We start from the raw sequence: 25,104 nt of genomic DNA, 5'->3' as shown, positions 1-25,104 counted from the left end.
TACAGTCTGATTTTTTCCGGATCAGGGTTCTTCTTTGGCTTGTTCATCTTTGCAACTTCAGTACTTAGCATCATACCTGGCATCTCCTAAATGTTTTTGGTACCCTTGAATTGAATCCAAAAAAAGTCTCCTGAGGCAAACCAGGTAAGTCCTCTGACCTGAAAGCCAAAGTCAGAGAGAATGTTTAGGACAGACTGCCTGTGCCAAAAAAAGTCTGAACTCAGGCAGCTCTGGCTAGAGCACTGCCCTTTAGGTTTCTCTAGGAAGGTCACTGGTAATAAGAAGCCTGATTTTGTGAGAGGAGAGAGCTGCCTGTCTGTCCGGGCCATGGACCTTTCCTTCTAGGGTTGATCTCAATCCAAAACCAGCCATTCCTTGGTCTGCCATTTTATGAATGCTGCAGTGGTTCAGGATACAGCTCCACAAGCTGAATTTTTTTTTTCCATTTGTAGTTGGTACTTTAAACAAATACATCACTAATAGTATTAGTTGATTTTAAGAACTGTTGATTCTTTAAAAAAAAAAAAAACTACACACCTCTTTTTAGAATGGTATACCTTGTAGTTTTTTTTTCCACAAGTTTTTATCTTAAAAAATGTCAAACCTACAAAAAAGCTCTAAGAATAATACAGTGAACACCTACATAGCTTTCTTCTAGATTCACCAATTGTTAGCATTTTGCCACATTTGTGCGTGCATGCTCTCTCGCGTGCTCTCTCTGTCTCTCTCTCTATATTATATATATATAATATTATATATAATAGATACACATTATACATTATATATTATATATAATATATGATATATATTGTATTATATATAATATATGATATATATTGTATAATATACAATATATAATATATAATATACAATATATTATATTTTATATAATGTACAATATATTATATTTTATATAATGTACAATATATTATATTTTATATAATGTACAATATACTATATTTTATATATTATACAATATATTATATATAATATATTATTAATATATAATGTATAATATATAATATACAATATATTGTATATTGTATATTATATTATATATTATACAATGTACTGTATATTATATATTATACTACATATAATATATTATATATAATATATATACAATACAGTATATTGTATATTGTATAATATATAATATACAATATATTGTATATTGTATAATATATAATATAATATAATATTTTATATATTTTTATATATATTTATATATATTTATATATCATATATAATATATTTTATATATATATTTATATATTATATATATAAAATATATATTTTTTATATATATCCCCAATAGCCATTTAAGAGTAAGTTGTAGGCTGGGCGTGGTGGCTCACGCCTGTAATCCCAGCACTTTGGGAGGCCAAGGCGGGTGGATCACCAGGTCAAGAGATCAAGACCATCCTGGCCAACATGGTGAAACCTCGTCTCTACTAAAAATACAAAAAATTAGCTGGGTGTGGTGGCACGTGCCTGTAGTCCCAGCTAATCAGGAGGCTGAGGCAGGAGAATCGCTTGAACCCGGGAGGTGGAGGTTGCGGTGAGCCAAGATTGTGCCACTGCACTCCAGCCTGGGTGACAGAGCAAGACTCCATCTCAAAAAAAAAAAAAAAAAAAAGTAAGTTGTAGGCTGGGCACAGTGGCTCACGCCTGTAATGCCAGCACTTTGGGAGGCCGAGGCGGGCGAAACCCCGTCTTTACTAAAAATATAAAAATTAGCCAGATGTGGTGGAACTTGCCTGTAATCCCAGCTACTCGGGAGGCTGAAGCAGGAGAATCACTTGAACCCGGGAGGCGGAGGTTGCAGTGAGCCGAGATTATGCCACTGCACTGCAACCTGGGCAACAGAGTAAGACTCTGTCTCAAAAAAAAAAAAGAATTGTAGACTCTCACTCCTAAATATTTCAGCACATATCTCTTGAGAACAAGAAATATCCAGATTGTTTCAGTAATGTCCTTTACAGCAATTTGTTTTTTTTTTTTGTTTTTTGTTTTTTTGAGACAGTCTCTCTCTGTCGCCCAGGCTGGAGTGCAGTGGCACAGTCTCGGCTCACTGCAAGCTCCGCCTCCTGGGTTCTGGCCATTCTCCTGCCTCAGCCTCCCAAGTAGCTGGGACTACAGGCGCCTGCCACCACGCTCAGCTAATTTTTTGTATTTTTAGTAGAGACAGGGTTTCTCCGTGTTAGCCAGGATGGTCTCAATCTCCTGACTTCGTGATCCTCCCTCCTTGGCCTCCCAAAGTGCTGGGATTACAGGTGTGAGCCACCGTGCCCGGCCTAGCAATTTGGTTTTTTGTTTGTTTGTTTGTTTGTTTTTGTATTTTTAGTAGAGACAGGGTTTCACTGTGTTAGCCAGGATGGTCTTGATCTCCTGACCTTGTGATCCACCTGCCTGAGCCTCTCAAAGTGCTGGGATTACAGGCGTGAGCCACCGCGCCCGGTGCAATTTGTTTTTTTTTAAAATCCAAGATCCACTCAAGAGATACAACAACTTGCATTTAGATTTTTTTCTTTAAAGAGTATTTTAATTTAGTTTCAGAAAAAAAATGGTGCATGACTTGGATGAGAAAGCATAAAATTAAGAGGATTTTCTGGAAATGCAAGAAAAATAAATAACCTTTAATATGTTCAATGATAGTTTTCTGGATCTTCCTCTTGTGTCAAAAGCTATATATATTTCTTCCTCAAAGCAGCTGCTCCAAGAACTAACTAGCCCTCTTTATCTCCCTCTAGCTGGGATAGACTAATTCCCCTCCACCCTCACATCTCTTCTTTGAATAGCACTGCATAGGTGTTAATGGCCTGGGCCCTCACCAATGAACAGAATTGTCCTTTAAGCCAGCAACCCACAGGCAGTGGGACCCAAAGCCTCACCCACAGTCCCCCGGGCAGAAGCCACAGAGCTGATATTGTTTCTACTGTCTCAGGAAGAAGGAGCCAAAAGCTGACCTTTGGCACAAATCAAAGCCCAATATGGAAAGAGAATAACTGCTTCTAGTCCCAGAGTAGGCAAGTTGTGGGCAAAAAAGGGGAGTTTTTGCAGCCACCCCATCTTTAGAAAAAAGGGGAAAACTAGACCCTTTTCCTCTATTATGGTCTACAAGGTACTCTACTGCTCCAAGGGGATCTGAAAGTGCAAAAGGATCTAAACAAATAAGGAGAACTTTTCCGAGACTGGAGATAAGAGTGACAAACAGAAAGATGGGTGAATGTAATAAAGTGTAGGAATATGATGCTGGGAACCTCCGTTCTTCATATGGCTGCCAGCCCTAGAGAGGACAACACAGTAAGAACCAGGACAGCCACTCCAGACTGGTATAGCTGGGGAATCTTCAGGCCTTTTCCTAGGTCCCACATCAAGTGTCAGACCCCATTCCAGGTATGATACATGAGAGGGAAGACGAGTGCAAACTTAGTTGTGTGGATCAGTGCTGGCCCCAGACACAGGGACTTCACGAGCTCCAAATAAGACTCAAAGTTCCCAGGGAGTAACAGGGCCGACATGCCAAAAAGAGAGGCCCCTGCCCTCAAAGCAGTACCAGTGTCACGGTGGCAGATGGCCATCGCCGTGGGAAGAGACCAACTGTAGATAGTGATGTGGGGAGATACAGGTGGTTTAAACCTGTGTTCTTATTCCAGAACTGCTCCATCTCTTGTTTGGCTGTGGTTCCCAAAGGAAAAGCATTTCTGATACAGAGCTGAGGGCTAAAGTGGGCTCGGAGGCAATGTCGGCCAACATGTCTCAGCAAGAGTGCAGCCATCTTGGGTCCCACATTTAGTTGTTATATCTCTTTAATCTCCTTTAATTTAGACAGTTCCCTAGGCTTTTTGTCTTTTATATCATTAGAAGAGTCCATGCCCATTGTTTTATAGAATATCCTTTAATATAGTTTTTGTGGGCTTTGTAGCAATTATATCTACATAGGCCTTAAATTATAGGACTAAAGCACAGGGTGACCACTTACTGCTATTAAAACAATGTCAGGCTGGGCACGGTGGCTCCCACGTGTAATCCCAGCACTTTGGGAGGCCGGGGCGGGTGGATCACCTGAGGTCAGGAGTTCGAGACCAGCCTGACCAACATGGTGAAACCCCGTTTCTACTAAAAATGCAAAAATTAGCCGGGCGTGGTGGTGCATGCCTGTAATCCCAGCTACTTGGTAGGCTGAGGCAGGAGAATCACCTGAATCCCGGAGGCAGAGTTTGCTGTGAGCCAAGATCACGCCATTGCACTCCAGCCTGGGCCACAAGAGCGAAACTCCATCTTAAAAAAAAAAACAAAACAAAACTGTCAAATGGTCACTGTCATAAGGACATTTTAAAGGCAAGTTCTTTATTAGGGATATTTAAAAGTTTATCTTACCATTTTTAGATGAGATGGTATAAATTAATGGGCTCTGGAAACTGATCTGGTTTAATTCCAGATTTCATTCCTGGGTTTTAATTTGAGAATTCCCTTAACCTTTCCAAGCTTCATCTTCCTCATCTGTAAAATGGTAATAATAACAACTGTATTTACCTCATAGAGTTACTGTGAGAATAAAATGAGCTAACATGTAAAATATTTATTAGCAAAGTGCCTAGAACATTGTGAGCATTTAGTACCTGATAGTTGTGGTAGTAGAGTTGTTGATAATTTGTACTAGGTATCAAATATTTAAAAATTATATCATGAAAAATTATGTATTTAAGAGATCAAGAAGCTTTGTTTTTGAAAGGTAGCCAAGAACATTTTGGAGGTTGTTATACTTAATGTGTTCTCAGGTATTAAAAGAAAAAAGTCGCTGCTGGGCGCGGTGGCTCACACCTGTAATCCCAGAACTTTGGGAGGCTGAGGTGGGCGGATCACGAGGTCAGGAGATTGAGACTATCTTGGCTAACATGGTGAAACCCCGTCTCTACTAAAAATACAAAAAAATTAGCCGGGTGTGGTGGCGGGCACCTGTAGTCCCAGCTACTCGGGAGGCTGAGGCAGGAGAATGGCTTGAACCTGGGAGGTGGAGCTTGCAGTGAGCCAAGATCATACCACTGCACTCCAGCATAGGTGACAGAGCGAGACTCCTTCTCAAAAAAAAAAAAAAAAAAAAGCCAGGCATGGTGGCTCATGCCTGTAATCCCAGCAGTTTGGGAGGCCTAGGCGGGTGGATCATGAGGTCAGGAGTTCAAGACCAGCCTGGCCAAGATGGTGAAACCCCGTCTCTACTAAAAATACAAAAATTTGCCAGGTATGGTGGCAGGCACCTGTAATCCCAGCTACTTGGGAGGCTGAGGCAGAGAACTGCTTGAACCTGGGAGGCGGAGGTTGCAGTGAGCCGAGATCGCACCACTGCACTCCAACCTGGGAGGCGGAGGTTGCAGTGAGCTGAGATCGCACCACTGCACTCCAGCCTGGGTGACAGAGCGAGACTCTGTCTCAAAAAAACAAAAAGAAAAAAATATTTTAATTAAATTTACACTTCACACACCTGGGCAATGAAATGGAATTATCCTAATTAAGTTCCTTCCCAAACCTTGGTGTTCCTTTTTCTCCCAGAAAATTGCATTGATCAATTTAGGATTGTTGAAAAAAAAATCCCTCAGTGTTCTACCCTTCTTCCCCAACCTGTTTGGCATCAGTGGGAAAGCAAAGAATTTTCGGCCATCCATTCTACCTGTAACTCGGTTGTGTTGGTGACAGTGACTAGGAACTGCTCCTGTTCCCTCCAGAGCCCTGTCTGCTTTCATAGACTGGCTTGGAGCTGAGGGCCTCTCATAGCTTGCCACATCACTGAAGCCCCCACATACTCCTCAGGTTACCATTTCTGAAACTGGAAGAGTTTTATAATCATATTGTCTGTTACTGGGTCTGAGGGCAAGAGAGAGCAGAGGAAGTTGATAATTTTTTGGCCAAGTTTTTTTTTTTTTAATACCTTTCAAACTAATAGAGAAGCTCCGTTTATAGGCATAATTGGCTTTTACTTTAGAATATATTAAAATCAGAAAATAATACTACATCTGACATTCTTGTGGGGGAAATGGCTAATCATATATGAAAGCAGATATTCAGTCACTTTATTGTTTGTTTGCAGTAATATTCAGCCTGTCATTCAGGTAACTTTAATTAGTGCTTTTCTTCAGTATCTAGGTTACTTCTGTTTATTCACCAAATGCTTGCAAATGCAAAATAGAAAGTGCATATTATTAATTTGAATTCTAATGTTTATAATGAGACCATATGCAAAAACTCAACTTTAATTTTATCTAGTACAGAAATAATTGAAAATGCAGTAAAAGAAAAATCAATACTCACATGACTTCCTAGTTTATGAAACACCTTTATATACATTATCTTACAACCTACATCTCTGTAAGGTAGTTGGGACAAATATTTGGTTTCTTCATTTGACAGAGAAGAGAGCCAAGATTCAGAAATGTTAATATTCAAGTTCATGGTTCCACCACTTACTGGGTGATCTTGAACAAGTCACTTAATCACTCTGTGTGATTTTCTTAAATATAATTATAGCAGAATTCAGAATAGGGCCTACCACATACGGTGTGTGTGAATATGAAATGAGTTAATGTCCACAAGGCACTTAGAACAGTGTCTGGTGCATAGTAAATCTCAACAAATGTTAGCTATTAGCTGTTATTATCACATAGCTAGTAAATGTTAGGACTTGTACTCGAATCTAGACCTTCTGTCTCCTAGTCCAGAACACTTCCTAGTACCATGTGCAATTTACCTTTTAGTAAATCATTGATTGAATTTCCGCCTCACATTGACCTTGTTATTCTTGAAGGGATCTTTTTCTACTTTGTTTACTTTGACTTTAAATTTCTCAAGATCAAAAGGGAAATGTGTTTGAAAGATTCTTCCTGATTTTAAAAAATCCTCTGATTTCTGTTGTCATCTGGGTTTGCTTGACCTTGAAGTGTCAGAAGGTGTTTTAGCAGGTGAAGATATCATAAAGTTGTTTTCAAGAGTGATTTTGGGTGTTTCTGGTGAATTCTGTTTTGGTTGGAAGGCCTAAAGTGGGAAGTAGAGTTAGAAGAAATTGTTGAACTACAGCCCAGATTTTGGGGGCTGGGGAGAGTTCAGCCATATCTCTTATCTACAGTGCTGAGAGAATATTGCCATTACAGAAAATGGCAGCTTGGTGACCTCAGAGTAAAGATAATTGTTTTGACACAGGATTATTTATAGTAAAAGAGCCATCCTGAAGAAATTGGTAAACTGTTATGGACCATTTCCTGGGTAAGGAGAAATTGTTTATAGATATTTCTCTTGATAATAGTATTTGTAGTGGGCTTTTACTTGTGACTCCCAGTTGTTTTTACTCTATCTACTGCCAGTGTAGATATTTTTTGGCTGTGAGATGGGCCTAAGTGAAAATCTGCATGCTTTTGTGGGAGCTACTCAGCTGCTATAGGGAGACAACCGCCTTTTCTTTGGATGCCCAAGGTCAATGCAAAACTGGATTTGATGTTGAAGATTGCAGAGGGTGGGCAGTGATGTGAAGGAAAAATGGAGTCAGCCAGGAGGCCTTCTTGAGGCAAGGAATAGGAGAAAGCCCCAACTCACTGGGCATGCCCTATCACCAGGCCTTTTTGATGTGTACATAATACAGTATATACATAGATGGAGTACTCTGACTGCAGGATGTTCAATATGCTTATGATCTTTGTGGATATCTGTACCAGTATTTAACTTGGTAAGACAGGAGGTTTGAAAGAACCTGCTGAGACCTCCTCTTTGTGATATTTGGACTTTTTAACCCATCTTATCTCTAATATTATCTTTAGTAAGTAGAATTAATGTTCTCATATTAAGTGAAAACACTGAATTTTTAAGATTCCCTGGCACCTGGTGATAGTTCAATACTGTTTGCAAAAGAGGATATGAAGAAATCATGTATTTATTGTCTTTTCTAGTTTTGCAGTCAGGTTTTATTTTTCCTGACTAGCCATCAACAGAATCTTCTGACCTATGCAGCATGAGACCAAAGCCCAGAAAACAGCTCTGGGTCCTAAAACCTTGGCAGTCTCTCTCTCGCAACTACATGGCTGCCCATTCAATTTGGTGCCTTTTCCTGTGTGTTAGTTTCTGCCTGCTATGCTGGGGAGTGGCTGGTCTTTTTTTCTGCTATATTTGCCTGGATGCTCTATATAGTAGATTGGAAGTTGGAGAAAAGGCTAAAAACGAATAACCATTATCCATTGCCACTGTCATTACATGTTGCCCAGGACTCCAGAGAGCTTTGCTTCTTAGCCAGTTGATTATGAATTAAACACCTCTGATGTGTGAGAATCTTCTGTATGTGGGGATTCTTATCCTTCTCTGCCATTTACATTCTTCTGATATGCACTGTACCAGAGAAGAACAGTATTGATGATGGTTTCCTTTGAGGTTAATAGCAGAGTTGGGAGTTGAGGAATGACAGCTGAGAGATTTAGCAAAGCTAGCAGGGTTGTAGAGAAGTTGAAAGCTTAGACTAGTTCATGATGGGCCTTTGCTCAGTCGTAATTTATGAATGCCAGTGTGGCCACAAGTGCAACAGGTGGCCCCTTGAATATCTGTTGCTCTCTTTAAAGTCTTTGCTGATTCTCCCAAGTTGGGCCTTTGCTCTTTATGATTTCAGTGACACATTTTGTCCCCACTTATCTCCCTCAGCTTTGTACTGAGTAGTTAATTGTCTAAATGTTTGTGTCATCTACTTCATAAGTTTCTTTACAAGAGGAACCTGGGGCCGGGCGTGGTGGCTCACGCCTGTAATCCCAGCACTTCAGGAGGCCGAGGCAGATGGATCACTTGAGGTCAGGAGTGTGAGACCCGCCTGGCCAACATGGTGAAACCCTGTCTCTACTAAAAATACAAAAATTAGACAGATGTGAAGGCAGGCGCCTGTAATCCCAGCTACTTGGGAGGTTGAGGCACGTGAATTTCTTGAACCCGGGAGGCAGAAGTTGCAGTGAGCCGAGATCATACCACAGAGATTGTGCCACCGCACTGAGATTGGGTGACAGAGCAAGACTCCATCTCAAAAAAAAAAGAGGAACCTGGTCTTGCTCATTTTAGTATTTTCATAAACCATGGATATGTCCCGCTTGTATCAGTTACTCGGTAAATCTTATGGAATTAAACTGAACAAAACTGGCTGTGTCTATGGAAATCCTGCAGCTAATGTCCATTTTTCTAGACCTACTGTATCTGCCAAGAGGGTATCTCTTAGAGAAGCAGAGCACCATCATCAGAAATGGCAGGCAAAAGCACACCAGCTGATGGTTGGCCTTTTTAAAAACTTTTTTTGAAGCTTTGTGTGTGTGTGTTTGTGTGTCAACAAAGCTTTTTTTTAAAAAAAGCTTTGTTAAAATGTCATTCACATACCATACAACTCACCAATGTGACATGTGCATGTCAGTGGTTTTCAGCATGTTTACAGAGTTGTGCAATCATCACCACAATTTTAGAAAATTTGTCATCCCAAAAAGAAAGTCAGTGCCTATTCCCTCCAGCTTCCCCATCCTAGGCAGCCACTAATCTATTTTTTGTCTTGATAGATTTGCTGGTTCTGGACATATTTTGTCTGGCTTCTTTCACTTAGCATAATATTTTCAAGGTTTATCCCTGTGGCATGTGGCCAGCCTAGAGCTTTGTAGAAATTGGAAAGCAGGTGGTGCTTGTTTCCTGGCTACTTGTTAGTTGTGGCTAAGGCCGATGGTGAGTCCACCTGCCCTCATTAAGGATAACCAGATGTATTTAGTGGAAATTCCATAGATGTGTTCTAAACTTGCTCCTGTGAGTAATTGTAAAAATTAAACAAGGTAATATCAATAAGCACCTAACTTAGTTCCTGGACAAAGCCCCTTTGTCCCACTTGAACTTCTTAGATTTTAGTAAGAATTTGCCAAAATGAAACAACAGATAATTTGTAATTGGTACTTTGAGTTTAATGTACTGATTCTTCCTCCTTTTGTTTTTGCTCTCCCCAAGGCTATGCCTTTCTGCTGTTCCAGGAGGAAAGTTCAGTACAAGCTTTGATAGATGCCTGCCTAGAAGAAGATGGGAAACTCTACCTGTGTGTGTCAAGCCCCACCATCAAGGATAAGCCAGTAAGTAATACATGGCCAGCTGTTGCTTTTCCAGAGCACATATGCTATTGGAATAGCTGACCTCCTCTTTCTGATAATGGAAATGCTGGTAACTAGGATCCTCTTACCCAGCTTGGCCTTGCTATGCAGTAGAGTTGGACTTTCGTTGGTGATGGGAAACTAATAACAAATTACTCAGTATTTCATTTTATACCTTTGGGACTGTGTGTAAACAAATATGTCCTTGTCTTTCACTTACAGCTCTTTTAAGCTAATTCCTATTCAGAAATTCTGAATTGAGGTAAATAATGCTCTTAGCGGTTTTGGCAGCTGGTTTCCGTCATTATTTCAGATCAAGGACAGGAGTTATTTATTTTTGAAACAGGTCATAATTGTTGATGTTTATGTGCCTCTGAATGCAAGGCATTGTGCTGGGTGGTACCCACAGCTAGTTAAATAGAGCCTTCTGGGTCAGCAGCTTACACTCTAAAATGGATAGTTTCAACAGAGCAGGAGAGGAGAAGGGCAGAGAACGTGGAGCTAAAATCATAATACAGAGTTTGTGGTTAAGAGTTTGTGGCTTCTGAGCCAGAGTATGAATAAGTCACTGGATAAGGGAGGAAGATTGTGTCCTTTCTCTGGCAGAAGAGCTATCAGTGGAGAAGGGGCAAGATCATGTTCAGAGCAGAATAAAAGAACTTCATTTATGTGACAGAAGTAGGGATCTGTGGGAAGTTGGCAGGGGTAGGGTGAGGTGAGTTTGTGTGTCAAGGCTTGGTGCTAGGTGTGGCAAATAGAGTAAAAATATGACACAGAGTGAGCAAGAGACCAGAGCTGTATATACCACAGGGCCTGCAGCGGCCTCTGTATGACTAGCACTGGAATTGTGGGGCCTACTTAGCAGCTAGGTTTATTTTCAGAAATGTGCATGGGGAAATAGTTGGATTGAATATAGAAGTTTGAGTGTTGACTCTTGCATTTAAACATCTGCTTGGCTTTGAATGAATCATCTAATCCTTGCTGAACTGTGGTTTCCTCACCTGGAAGATGGGAAAAATAATCATTCTTCCCTGGGTTGTTGAGAGGCTCAGATAAGAGGAAAATGAATGTGAAAGCATTTGGTAGAGGTCAGATACTTGTACAAATATAACTGGCTAGTGTTGTCAGTCCTACATAGGATTCAATAGAGCAAAATTAGAACTCAGCTATATGGCAATATCTGTTGAGAAGGATGATGACATCTTGAACAGGGTTTACAACTGTTTGCTAAAAAATGATGTTGAGACTTGGCCATCTATAAAGGGGAGAGTACAGCACTTAAAGCAGAAGAGAGAACTACTAAAGAATGGGGATATTGAGAGTATTCATTGGAGAGTAAGCAAATGATGTGGAAAAAGAGGCAAGGATTTTAGCCAGTATAAAAGTGCCACTGTAATTTTCAAATTTGGAGGCTGTTGCCAAATTTTGGAGTAGTATGAGTTTGGAAAGTCTGTACCCAAAGAAGAAACAAGTCCACCTCCACACGCACAAATCTGTACCTGGCCAGGTACAGTAGCTCACGCCTGTAATCCCAGCACTTTGGGAGGCCAAGGCGGGCGGATCACGAGGTCAGGAGATTGAGACCATCCTGGCTAACACGGTGAAACCCCTTCTCTACTAAAAATACAAAAAAATAGCTGGGGGTGGTGGCACGTGCCTGTAATCCCAGCTACTTGGGAGGCTGAGGCAGTAGAATCGCTTGAACCCGGGAGGCGGAGGTTGCAGTGAGCGGAGATTGCATGATTGCACTCCAACCTGGGCAACAGAGTGAGACTGTCTCAAAAAAAAAAAATCTGTACCCAATTTGGTAGGATCAGATATCTGAGAGGTAAATTCTCAACCTCCAGAGAGCCTCTGCTACTGGCATGCCAGTTGGAGAAAAGCTGGAGTGAGCTAGGAAGGTTTAAGGTCACACACTGTAGGAGAGAATTAGAAATAAATTTTTCTACATAAAAAGGCAGAGGGATAGTAGTACACATTGAAATAACTATGTCCATACAGGTTAAGAAGCTAGAGGTGAACACACAGAGTTTATATACCTTGGAAGAATTATGTCACTGGCTCTGTAGGGAAGGAGAATAATATGCCTTGTGGGACAAGCCTTCAGCTGGACAGGATGTCTCTTGAGCAGGGAGTGAGCCGCAGTAGGGGTCAGATGGAGGTGTTGTGGTGACAGTGCCATTACTCTTGAGTGTTTTCAGTAGAAACACATGTATTATCCTTGGATTGAAGGACTTTTGAAAATAATTAGTAGAATTAATCTGTTTTGGAAATGTTTATGGGGAGACTAACTTTCACTGTTTGTGTTTTGGCAAATTCTGCCTTATTACAGTTTTCATTTTCTGAGCTCAAGTGCAGCAGTTTTATTGTAGCTTGGTGAATTCTGAATGGCGACTACCAATCACACATTTCTTTGACCCAGGCATACTCAGAATTTCCAGCATAAACAGTTTTAGTAAAACTTAGGATAGGAAACTTAAAAGTCCCCAAACACCTGCAATTTTAATGAACTGGATCCTATTTCAGGTTCCACTCTTTTGGCTCTATTTTTGAAACCTTCTCTTACTTGGTTTTAGCTCCACATCTACCACCCCACCACCACCCCCCGCCTCATTTATTCATACGTCCCTACCTAGGTTCTGGTACATTCCACCTCATTGTGCATGCTCCCATGAGGGGAAAAAAAGTAAGAATTGTGTTGAACCTTTGGAAGTAAATGAGGACCTTGGCAGTAGCTCGAGGCAAAGTCAACCTTTGGCGCTCATTCACCAAACTTTTTTTGAGCCATGGTGCTTCCTTGCTCCCAGCTTTTGGCTTGGCTGGCCTTTATTTTCTACCTTTCAGGATCCCAGTGCCCTTGTTCTGTTGTTTCATTTTTTCTGACCCTCCCTGGATTTCTTCTTGGAAATATACCATGTTCTAAAATGACCTTGCAGATTTTCTACCCTTTATCTTTCTTTCTCATCCTTTCCCCTCAAACTCCTGTTCCCTTTGGAACAGATTAATCAGATTGTTTTTCTAATGCAGAACCTGATAGTGAGGTCTCCTTTCACCTATCTTGTCCAGGATCATACTTGTTTTTTTTAACTCAAATGAATTCCAAATTTGTGGATTTCAGGTTGTATTAGGGAGATATTTTTCATCAGTGACTACTTCTTATTAAATTACTCAACTCAGACTATTCTGTGTATAGGTCTGGTCCTGAAAGATTGCAGAAGGAACTGTATTTATGGCCTAATTAGTTGACTTCCTCAGTTCCAAAGAATGGGAAGACAAATTGGCAAGAGCAAGAGGAGGTATTGAGGAGCTTCTAGATCTATGATTTTTTTTTTCCTTCTCCAGTAAGAGGAGTTTCATAGCTCAGGTATCCCAGGCATATCAGAAGACAGCTGTGTCCATGTGCAAGGGTTCCAGTGAAGCAGGCAGATATTGTGCACAGTGATCCCTCTCATCAAAGTGACTCTATTTTTTGACTATATTAATAGATTGAACCTGAAGGTTCAAGACAGCAAGCTAATAGAGCAAGGGACCTAGAAGGTCTAGCAGAGATAGGGGCTGAAAAAGAGTAATCTTGAAAAGAAGGTGGAGAAGGAGCTATTTAAGGTTCTAGAACATGTTGGCCAGAGATGTGAGATAGCAAACACCTTGAAAGGATTATCAGAGGAGTTTCCTGCTTCCTGCTCCTTATGATTTATTTATAGCACGATCACAATTTCTCTATATCCTGAAATACAAGAGTGATTTTGCTATAAATTTAAAAACCATATTACCAAACTAAAGTATGCTTATGTGGGGATCCATTCTTTACGTTATTGCTCAGGTAATGTGGTCATCCACTTAAAACTTGAAAAACAAAAATTGAAAAGAATGGTAAGAATAAGGAATCTGGAAATAAAGGCCGATTTAATTCTTCAGTTTTTAGTTCTGTCCCATGTGTCTGTCATTCTGGTGTTTCCTCCTCCCCCTGTTTGTATATGAGTGGGATCTGTAGCACTTTTCAGTCACTCCTCTTTGGTTACAAAAGCAGTCCAGATCCTTTTCCCAGCTATTTAAGACCTTCCCAGTCTGGCTTCAATTTTTTTCCAACTTTGCCTTTTTCTGCTTTCCTTCTGAACCCCATATTTTAACCAACAGAAATATCTATGCTCTCATCTCGATTCCTTTCTTCCTTCCTTCCTGTTTCTTTTCTTTCTTTCTTTTTTTTTTTTTTTTTTTTTTTTTTTGACAGAGTCTTGCTCTTTTGCCTAGGCTGGAGTGCAGTGGTGCGATCTCAGCACACTGCAACCTCTGCCTTCTGAGTTCAAGTGATTCACCTGCCTCAGTCTCCCAGGTAGCTGGGATTACAGGCATGTGTCACCACACCTGGCTAATTTTTGTATTTTTAGTAGAGACAGGGTTTCACCATGTTGGCCAGGCTGTTCTCGAACTCCTCACCTCAGGTGATCCACCCGCCTTGGACTCCCAAAGTGCTAGGATTACAAGCGTGAGCCACCGCACCTGGCCCCCCATCTCAATTTCTAATTCCTACCCTTAAAGACTCCTCACAAATGCCGTCTCTTTCATGAATCCTTCCCTGATCACCACATCATGTATCGTGAATGTTACCCATCTACAGCCATCTTTTTAAAATGGTGTGCCTTCCTTCAGACCATGTTTGAGTACCTGCCGTGGTCAAGGCACAGTACTGATTACTATGAATCAGAACGTACGGTGAATTGATATAAAATCTTGTGTCCAAAAGTTAATTAAATGGTAATGAGGGAATAGCCAAAAAAAAAAAAAAGGTTAATAGTATAATGCATAGGTAAAATAAGTATAGGCTGGGTGCAGGGGCTTGTGCCTGTAATCCCAGCACTTTGGGAGGCTGAGCTGGGTGGATCACCTGAGGTCAGGAGTTCGAGACCAGCCTGACCAACATGGTAAAATCCTGTCTCTATTAAAAATACAAAAATTAGCCGGGCATGGTGGTGGGCACCTCTAATTCCAGCTGCTCGGGAGGCTGAGGCACAAGAATCACTTGAACCCAGGAGGCAGAGGTTGCAGTGAGCCGACATTGTGCCATCGCACTCCAGCCTGGGCGGCAGAGTGAGACTCCATCTCATAAATAAAATAAAAATACAAAAATTAGCCAGGCATGGTGGCGGACGCCTGTAATCCCAGCTACTGGTGGGCTGTGGCAGGAGAATTGCTTGAACCCAGGAGGCAGAGGTTGCAGTGAGCTGAGATTGGGCTGCTGTACTCCAGCCTGGGAGACAGAGCAGGACTCAGTCTCAAAAAAAAACCCCCACAAAACAAGTATATAAATACACAGTGTCTATAGAACCTAGCACATAAAAGGTTCTCAAATATTTGCCAAAGTAACAAAGATAAAACAAAAGAATAAGATACAGATGATATACTTTGGAGAGTTCATCTATAGCTAGAATTATGAAAGAAAACTTCCTGGATGAAGTGTCGTTTGAATTAGGCTTGAAGGATGAGGAGGATGTGGAGTTGGCCAAGAGAAGGGTGGAAGTACAGGGAATAAAAATTTCAGAGAAAATGGGAAATGGTGTGACATGAACGCAAAATATTTAGGTTGGTTAGATGGAGCACAAATATATGAAAGGGAATAGAGAGAAATTAAATTGGGCCAAATAGATAGAGACTAAGTTATAGAACACCTTGATTGTCTCAGTCCTTCATTTGTGATGTATTTACTATAGGTATTCATTCTTTGCTTAGTACCTCTTAACACATAACTATAATTTTATCTTGGCCCATTCGAATCTGGTTTTGTATGTCCACATCTTAGAATTCACAGCTAAGCCATATCAGCACGCGTGTCATATCCCACCTCAGAAATCTTTAGCATTTCTGATCTTGATTTATTTATTTGTTTCTTGAATTCTTGGTCTAAATTGTAGTGTGGGGCTGGGCATGGTGGCTCTCACCTGTAATCTCAGCATTTTGGGAGGCTGAGGCAGGAGGATTGCTTGAGGTCAGGAGTTCGAGGCTGCAGTGAGCTGTGATCATACCAGTGCATAGGCAACAGCGAGACCCCTGTCTCTCTAAAAAAAGAAAAGAAAAGAAAGAAATCATGGTTTGGATACTTTCCATCATAGGAATTTCTTCAAAGAAGGAATTTCTTTTCCAAAATGAGAGAAATATCTCCTATTCATTATACATTTGATTTTTTTTGCTCTGGGTCTCTGAATCTGCAAATTGGTCCAGAGTTTCTTAGTGCTTGAATCTTTGGAAGCATAGTATGTTTTTTTCAGGGAGGTCTAAAAAATGTTGCATTTCCGGCTGGACATGGTGGCTCACACCTATAATCCCATCATTTTGGGAGCCAAGGCAGGCAAGAGATCGAGACCATCCTGGCTAACACGGTGAAACCCTGTCTCTACTAAAAATACAAAAAAATTAGCTGGGCGTGGTGGTGGGTGCCTGTGGTCCCAGCTACTCGGGAGGCTGAGGCAGGAGAATGGTGTGAACCTGGGAGGCGGGGCTTGCAGTGAGCCAAGATCGTGACACTGCACTCCAGCCTGGGCAACAGAACAAGACTCCGTCTCAAAAAAAAAAAAAAAAAAAGAAATGTTGCATTTCCATTGTACTAAATGGTAGTTAGTGGACAAAATAGCCAATACACCCCTTAAGGAATAATGTTCAGTGTTTTCCAGAGTGTGTTCTGAAGAATACTTGTCCCATCAAAGACTAATCTCTTGAGAGGATCGTCGACAAAAGGTTTCCTCATAATGGTAATAGGTGTCATTTTTTGAGCACTTTGTGCATTGTATATCCATTTTGTCTTTTAATTAAAGTTTCCTTAGCCAAAATCATTTGGAAACATTGATATATTAAGGTTCTGAGAAGTCTTACAATATATACATTTGTGTAAAATTGTTTAATCCAGCATTTTACATACCTGCTTTGGGGATGATACTCGTCCAGATTCCTGTGGAATTAGTATTCCATGAAGCTCATTCAAAGAATAGGCATCTTCCCAGGAAAAACTTAGGTAACCTGAACCTTTATGTGTACATTCCTCTCAAGAGTTTTAGTAATCAGCATGCCAGTAACAACATCCTTGTCCTAGTACCATGGAGCTGAAAGTTCACATTTATGTAGACATTGGACAAAGTTGTCTGGCTGGAGTACAAGATTGCCTGAGATTGTGAACCTGAAAGTTAAAATAGCTGGATACAGTGATAGTTTCGCTGCTAACTCATTTTTCTCAAGCTTTGCTAACTGCTAGTTTTGTTAGTAGGTCCAACAAATGTCCATTGGTCATTTCTTGATGCATTGCAAATAGGCATAAAGAGTTTGGAGAAAAAAGAGTGGTTAATCACTCACTAGTAAAAATTCATGTTGACTTGTCCAGGAGCCTATCTGGAAGCTGTGACTGGTGGCCAGTAGCCTGGAGGACAGGGAGCCTTGTAGGCACACAACATGATTGTAGTGGAAAGAGTACATGTAGACTGTTTTACAAACCTGGAGTTCAGTTCCAAGATGACTTCACTCTTCTGATCATTAGCTTCCTTAGCTCTGAAGTAGGGATAATTTTTAGAGCATATGGTGTGGTGCTGTTTAAGTGTGACTGTAAAATGCCTAGCACAGTAGTGCAATATAAGTGCTTAAAAGTGCTTTTTCTTTCAAAAGGGAATCAGCTGTCATGTTTATGCTTTATCAGTGATGAAGCAGCATCAACAGTGATGATGAACACTAGATAATTCTGATCATTGAGTGGGTCTCACCTAGTGGCATCAGAAATTTGCATTCATTAAGCCCAAGACCTTGGGCATCCACTGGTGACCAAATATGCCCTATTTTCCTACCCCTGCAAGGTAGCTCTCAGTGGAAGTGAGGAGAGTGATCTGGGAGCTGTAGAAGAGCAGCTGCTGGACATGTTTTGTGACACCAGTGTCAGCACCTCAGGAAAACATTTGTTTACACACCAAACTTGCACAGAGCACTCACTAATGGTTAGGCACTGTGCTGTGCAGTTGGGATCCACACAAATATATGGTTTCCGCCTTAGAGGATCTTAGAGTCCAATAGAGGGAAATAGACATATGACCAATAAGTGACCTAAGGAGCCACAGATGCTCTGAAAACCTGAAAGTTAAAATAGCTGGATAGAAGTATTAGAGGGAGTAGTTGTGATGGGGAGAGTGCTCAAAGGGCAGAGTACGCAGATGTTTCTGAGGCAGTCAGAAAAGCCTTTAGAGAGGTGTTGACTTGAGTCTTCTGGGCATAACATTTAATTGATAATGGCTTTATTAAATCATATAGTGCAAAGATATACATAACCATTTTCATGGGGCAGTTTATGCATGCTCTGTTTCTGCACTGAGTGCCCTTATGAAACAGTATACCGAATTGTTCATCAGTAACTGAAGGTCCCAAAGGAGTTGTAAAGCCTGTAGCTTCCTTGCATCAGCTAATAGGCTCTGCAGCCTGGTGATGGGGGCAGGAGTTTCCTTTTTGTACCTGGACTGTTTCCTAAACCTGAGGGTGGACTTGGAGCATCTAAGGAGGACATGAGAGAATTTCCTAGGGTTACTTTTGGCTCCCTGTCTAGGAAGAATCCTGGCTATTTTGATGAAGATTTTCTATTTCTACTTGGAGACTACTTGTATCTAGGGAATGGGAGGAATAGTCTGAATGTGAGAGTTACAGCTTTTTGCCTTGAGGCCTGACGGAGGTCTGGCTGAAGCCCCCAGAGCTACCCAGGATACAGAAGTCTTACTAAGGCTAAAGACTCTGATTAGCTGTTCCTTTCTCTCCACTACCCCCAGAAGATGCAAGGAAGGCATCTCTTCCTCTTCAGCACTTGAGAATAATAGATAGCATCTAAACTCCTGAAATTGGCTGACCTATTTGTTAGGAAGCTATGTGGTCGAAATTATGTTGAAATGAGATGCCAATATCAGTGTGCTGTAAAGAGTCTAAACCACAATTATTGTTGTGGCTCTTAGTTTCGGTGATTAATAATAAACCAACTCCTTATGCCATGGAAGAGATAAAGATGCCTCACAAACCACAAACTAGTTTGTTTGTTTATTTATTTATTGAGACAGCGTCTCGCTCTGTCACCCAGGTGGAGTGCAGTGGCATAATCTCGGCTCACTGCAACCTCCGCCTTCCAGGTTCAAGCGATTCTCCTGCCTCAGCATCCTAAGTAGCTGGGATTTCAGGCACATACCACCACGCCCAGCTAATTTTTTTATTTTTAGTAGAGACGGGGGTTTCACCATGTTGCCCAGGCTGGTCTCGAACTCCTGACCTCAAGTGATCCATCTGCCTTGGCCTCCCAAAATGCTGGGATTACAGGTGTGAGCCATCACACCCAGCCACAAACTAGTTTATTTCTGATATTGCTGGGGCAATCCAGTCATTTTGTGAAGTCTGTGATGCTTAAAATAGAATTGCTGACAGCTGGGGTGGGTCTGAGTTCATCACCACTACAACTGAGCTGTTGCAGCTGTATGTCAGCAGACCTAGGTTTAGCTGACTCGTCCTGGCTATTAGGATGAGCTGGGGTGCTGCTGCTTGTTGGGGAGAGCAGTCCTGATGGTTCTGCAGTATTGTTTTTCCAATTTATGTAGACTAAAAGGATTGTAGGATTGGGGAGAGAAAAATGGAGACTTTTTTCCTAAAGAGCTTGAGTTTGAAGGGTACTGAAAAGAGGAAAAGGAAAAAAGAAATCAGAGTATGGGGGAAGTAGCTGAGCTCTGAACCAGGTCCTTTTTGGGAAAAAGAACATACAGCTTTGAGGGAGTCTTTGGTCAGGTGGTTTCCCGAGCTGGCCACCTGATTGCACTGTTCACACCCAATGGTTTGCCATTTGGAATTGCCTTGAGATGAACAAATGAAAATGAAATCTTATGCAGTAGGATGTTCATGTGATGGGTGTTGTAACCTAAAGAAGGGACCATACAGAGTGAGATGTTAAAAATGAGCTTGACGATATGTATTGGTAGATAAATATCTAAATACTCAATTGTAACTGAGAGAACTCTAGCTGTAGGGATATGTGGTTATTTTGAGAAATTTGAAGTCTTGAGCTTTGTGTTAAAAACTGTTCTTGGCCGGGCACAGTGGCTCACGCCTGTAATCCCAGCACTTTGGGAGGCCGAGGCAGGAGGATCACGAGGTTAGGAGATCGAGACCATCCTGGCTAACAGGGAGAAACCCCTTCTCTACTAAAAATACAAAAAATTAGCTGGGTGTGGTGGCGGGCAGCTGTAGTCCTAGCTACTTTGGAGGCTGAGGCAGGAGAATGGTGTGAACCCAGGAGGCGAAGCTTGCAGTGAGCCGAGATCGTGCCACTGCACTCTAGCCTGGGCGACAGAGCGAGACTCTGTCTCAAAAAAAAAAAAAAAACCATTCTTATTGACTGGGCGTGGTGGCTCATGCCTGTAATCCCAGCACTTTGTGAGGCTGAGGTGGGCGGATCACCTGAGGTCAGGAGTTCGAGACCAGCCTGACCAACATGGAGAAACCCCGTCTCTACTAAAAATACAAAAAAGTTAGTGGGGCGTGGTGGCGCATGCCGGTAATCTCAGCTACTTGAGAGACTGAGGCACGAGAATCGCTTGAACCCGGGAGGCGGAGGTTGCAGTGAGCAGAGGTCGTGCCATTACACTCCAGCCTGGACAACAAGAGTGAAACTCTGTCTCAAAAAAAAAAAACCAGAAAAAAACCTATGTTTTCTCCTTGCTGCTGGGGGGAAACAAATATGTTTTCTCCTTGCGGCAAGGGGGGAAAACAAAAACAAAAAATTGTGTTTTCTGTTATCCTGTAATTAGATACAACAAAAATATTTTCCTGAGACAAGGGCTGGTTCTGTCACCCAGGCTGGAGTGCAGTGGCTTAATCACAGCTCACTGCAACCTCAAACTCCTGGGCCTAAACGATCTTCCCACCTTAGCCACCACACCTAGCTAATTTTGAAAAGGTTTTCATAGAGACAGGGTCTCACTATGCTGCCCAGGCTGGTCTCGAACTCCTGGCCTCAAGTGGTCCTCCAGCCTTGGCCTTCCAAAATGCTGAGATTATATAAGCATGAGCCACCATGCCTGGCCAAAAATGCTTCTTTTTTTTTTTTTTTGAGACGGAGTTTCACTGCCCAGGCTGGAGTACAATGGCATGATCTTGGTTCCCTGAAACCTCTGCCTCCCGGATTCAGGCAATTCTCCTGCCTCAGCCTCCTGAGAAGCTGGGATTATAGGCACCTGCCACCACATCCAGCTAATTTTTTGTATATATTTTTTTTTTAGTAGAAATGGGTTTTCACCATGTTGGCTAAGCTGGTCTGGAACTCCTGACCTCAGGTGATCCACCTGCCGTGGCTTCCCAAAGTGCTGGGATTACAGGTGTGAGCCACCGCGCCTGGCCAAAAATGCATTTTATATTTAATTTTAACTAAGAGGTTCTGGTCAATTGTCAATGAAATTTTCATTTTAGGAAATGATGTTATCATATAGCATTCTATTTAAAGAAATAACGCATAGTAGAGCAGGCACAGTGGCTCACGCCTATAATCCTAGCACTTTGGGAGGCTGAGGTGGGTGGATTGCTTGGGTCCCTAAGTTCAAGATCAGCCTGGGCAACACGGCAAAACCCTGTCTCTACAAAAAATACAAAAATTAACTGGGCATGGTGGCTCATGCCTGTACTCCATGTACTACTGTACTCTAGCCTGGGTGACAGAGTGAGACCCTGTCTCAAAAAAAAAAAAAAAAAAAAAAAGATGACGAAAAGACCCATATTGCATGTCTTGTTTTTCCTAGCCCTTGACCTAATCGTATCCCTATTAATGACCTTTAGTTTTAAGTAGGATGGAACTCTAGTTTTTATATGGAGCTATAATTATTTTACTCTTTATTGATAAAAATTTCAAACTGAGCCAGGCATGGTGGCTCACGCCTGTAATCCCAGCACTTTGGGAGGCTGAGGCGGGCAGATCACTTGAGGTCAGGAGTTTGAGACCAGCCTGGCCAACATGGTGAAACCCTGTCTCTACTAAAAATACAAAAACTAACCGGGCATTGGGGCAGCCACCTGTAATCCCAGCTACTCGGGAGACCAAGGCAGGAGAATCGCTTGAACCCAGGAGGTGGAGGTTGCAGTGAGCCGAGATTGCACCACTGCACTCCAGCCTGGTTGACAGAGCCAGACTCCATCTCAAAAAAAAAAAAAAAGAAAAAGAAAAATAGTCAAACTGGTTTGGTAACATATCTTTTATACAGTTTAGCCAGAAAACTTTCAGTTCTTTGAAGAGCTATCTAATGTTTCAGTTTAGTATACTCTTAATCATTTAAAGTTAAACTCTATAGAAGCGAACTTTTCAGAGCAATAGCAAGAAATAAGTGAGGAAAAGGCCTGGGATGGAGTGAAGTTTCTGAAAACTTCACGCTGAGGCGGGTGAATCACCTGATTTCGAGACCATCCCGACCAACATGGAGAAACCCTGTCTCTACTAAAAATAGAAAATTAGCTGGGCGTGGTGGTGCATGCCTGTAATCCCAGCTACTTGGGAGGCTGAGGCAGGAGAATCGCTTGAACCTGGGAGGCAGAGGTTGCGGTGAGCCAAGATCGTGCCATCGCACTCCAACCTGGGCAACAAGAGCGAAACTCTGTCTCAAAAAAAAGAGTAAGGTATAGTAGGGCAGAATTATTGGCAGTGTAGGTATTAATAGGTGTCATGCAAAAAATGGGGTCTATGGAAATAATTTTAGAAATGCTGAGGTAAACAACATTGAACAGATTTTTTTTTTTTTTTTTTTGAGGCGGAGTGTCACTCTTGTTGCCCAGGCTGGAGTGCAATGGTGCGATCTTGGCTCACCGTAGCGTCCACTTCCTGGGTTCAAGCAATTCTCCTGCCTTAGTCTCCCAAGTAGCTGGGATTACAGGCATGCACCACCATGCCTGACTGATTTTGTATTTTTAGTAGATACGGGGTTTCACCATATTGGTCAGGCTGGTCTCAAACCCCTGACCTCAGGTGATCCACCCACCTCAGCCTCCCAAAGTGCTGGGATTACAGGTGTGAGCCACTGTGCCTGGCTGAACAGATTTCTATAGAATTTCTTAGCGCCTTTAATTAAGTACACTAATGGGTGCCATGAAACTCCAAGAAGGAGAAGATAATCTACAGCTTTTCCCCAACACTGCTTATCTGGCAGACCAACCCTAGGGACCCATGTTCCACAGAACACACTTTGGGAAACCTTGAAAAGGAATATTAGTGATTTCACTACTAACTGTTGATATTATTAATGTTAAGTTCTTTTAGATTTCCTGAAGGTTGATGTTAAAGTCACTATATGGTATAAATTATTATATTTATACCACTCAGCACTGTGTTTGGTTTTTGTCTTTATTCCTAAAAAGATTTTGCCTTTGGAGATAAGCAGTTATATGAAACAGAAGATAAGAATTTAGAAGATATGTAATTCAGCCAAAAGTAGTCCTCAGGAGAGCTTCCATAGGAATATGTGCTTTAGAGAGAAACTAAAGAAAAATGATTTTTGTATTTTCTCTCATATGTGCTAATGGAACAAAACATTCCATCATTGTGAGTTGTGTGGTAACTAAACTCTTCAAGCCAAAGATCATGGACTGGGTGGGGCCCATGGCATAGATCTGGTCTGCAGATAGTTTTATTTAGCCTGTATAGTGACTTTTAACATTTGAATTAGTTCCTATTTTAGAATCTTGAAGTTTCACTTAAAAATCTGAATTTCTAGCCACTCTTGAAAAATGGAAAAAGTCTGACAATACTTAGGCAAGTGGTAACTACTTGCTGGAGCTGAGAAGTAGTTTACTCCAGTGTGTTACTGCCTGCCTGCTAACCCAAATGTGGCTTGACATTTGTGCTACCTGTCTGACCCTATGGTCATTTGAGTTTGTGTGACCCCTACCATAAGGACATGGCATGGCCCAAAAACTGGTGCTTCCCAAAGGATACTGTAGCCCTTTTTTTAATTTTTATTTTGAGACAGGGTCTCACTCTGTCACCCAGGCTGGAGTACGGTGGCGCGATCTTGGTTCACTGCAACCTCTGCCTCCCAGATTCAAGTGATTATTCTCCTGCCTCAGCTTCCTGAGTAGCTGGGATTACCGGTGTCTGCCACGACGCCCAGCTAATTTTTGTATTTTTAGTAGAGACGGGGTTTTACCATGTTGGCCAGGCTGGTGTCAAACTCCTGACCTCAAATAATCCGCCCACCTCGGCCTCCCAAAGTGCCAGGATTACAGAAATGAGCCACTGCACCTGGCCAGCAACCTCTTTTTAGAGTCACCTTTATAAGAAAATGTGGTCAGGCTGCTCCAGGAAGAAGTGCTGGAATCATGTCAGGATAATTTCAGGGAATCTTCACTATTTCTGAGTGGCATCCTTATACTTGTCCTCGGGATGCTGAGGCTTTTACTGCCCCTATAGCGCCTACTTGACAACATACTGGAAGAGTTGTTTCACTCACACACCTTCTTTGTCACACATAGTCACAGAGTTAGCCCTATACAGTTGTTCCTAGGTTTGCATAAGGGATTGGTTCTAGGACCCCGCTCAGATACCAAAATCCATGGATGCTCAAGTCCCTTATATAAAATGACGTAACCTATGTGCATCCTCCCATATACTTTGAATTGTCTCTAGATTACTTATAATACCTAATACAATGTAAATGCTATATAAATAGCCATTCTACTGTAGTTTTAAAATTTGTATTATTGTTACTGTTATTTTTGTTTTAAAATATATTCTAGGCTGGGCATGGTGGCTCACGCCTGTAATCCCAGCACTTTGGGAGGCCGAGGCGGGTAGATCACCTGAGGTCAAGAGTTTGAGACCAGCCTGGCCAACATGGTGAAACCCCGTCTCTACTAAAAAAAAAAAAAAAAAAAAATCAGCCAGGTGTGGTGGCACGCCCTAGCTACTCAGGAGGCTGAGGCAGGAGAATTGCTTGAACCCAGGAGGTGGAGG

General features: G+C 41.7%; 1 protein-coding gene and 1 pseudogene across 23 annotated transcripts in view; one reads left to right on the top strand and one right to left on the bottom strand.

Moving 5' to 3' along the window:
* The window catches only part of CPEB3 (cytoplasmic polyadenylation element binding protein 3), a 240,203-nt gene that overhangs the window by 167,638 nt on the left and 47,461 nt on the right, over positions 1-25,104 (top strand). For all 23 annotated transcript variants that reach the window (XM_054522629.2, XM_054522627.2, XM_054522633.2 and 20 more), the window contains one exon: positions 9,994-10,112. In XM_054522629.2, the coding sequence (XP_054378604.1) occupies positions 9,994-10,112 (119 nt within the window). The remainder of the gene's footprint in view (positions 1-9,993; positions 10,113-25,104) is intronic.
* LOC100447702 (succinate dehydrogenase cytochrome b560 subunit, mitochondrial-like) lies at positions 3,273-3,992 on the bottom strand (annotated as a pseudogene).

This window comes from Pongo abelii, chromosome 8, assembly GCF_028885655.2.
Source record: "Pongo abelii isolate AG06213 chromosome 8, NHGRI_mPonAbe1-v2.0_pri, whole genome shotgun sequence".
Classification (NCBI taxonomy): domain Eukaryota; kingdom Metazoa; phylum Chordata; class Mammalia; order Primates; family Hominidae; genus Pongo; species Pongo abelii.
Note: the sequence above shows the minus strand (reverse complement) of the source record. Positions and strands in the feature narration are given on the sequence as shown.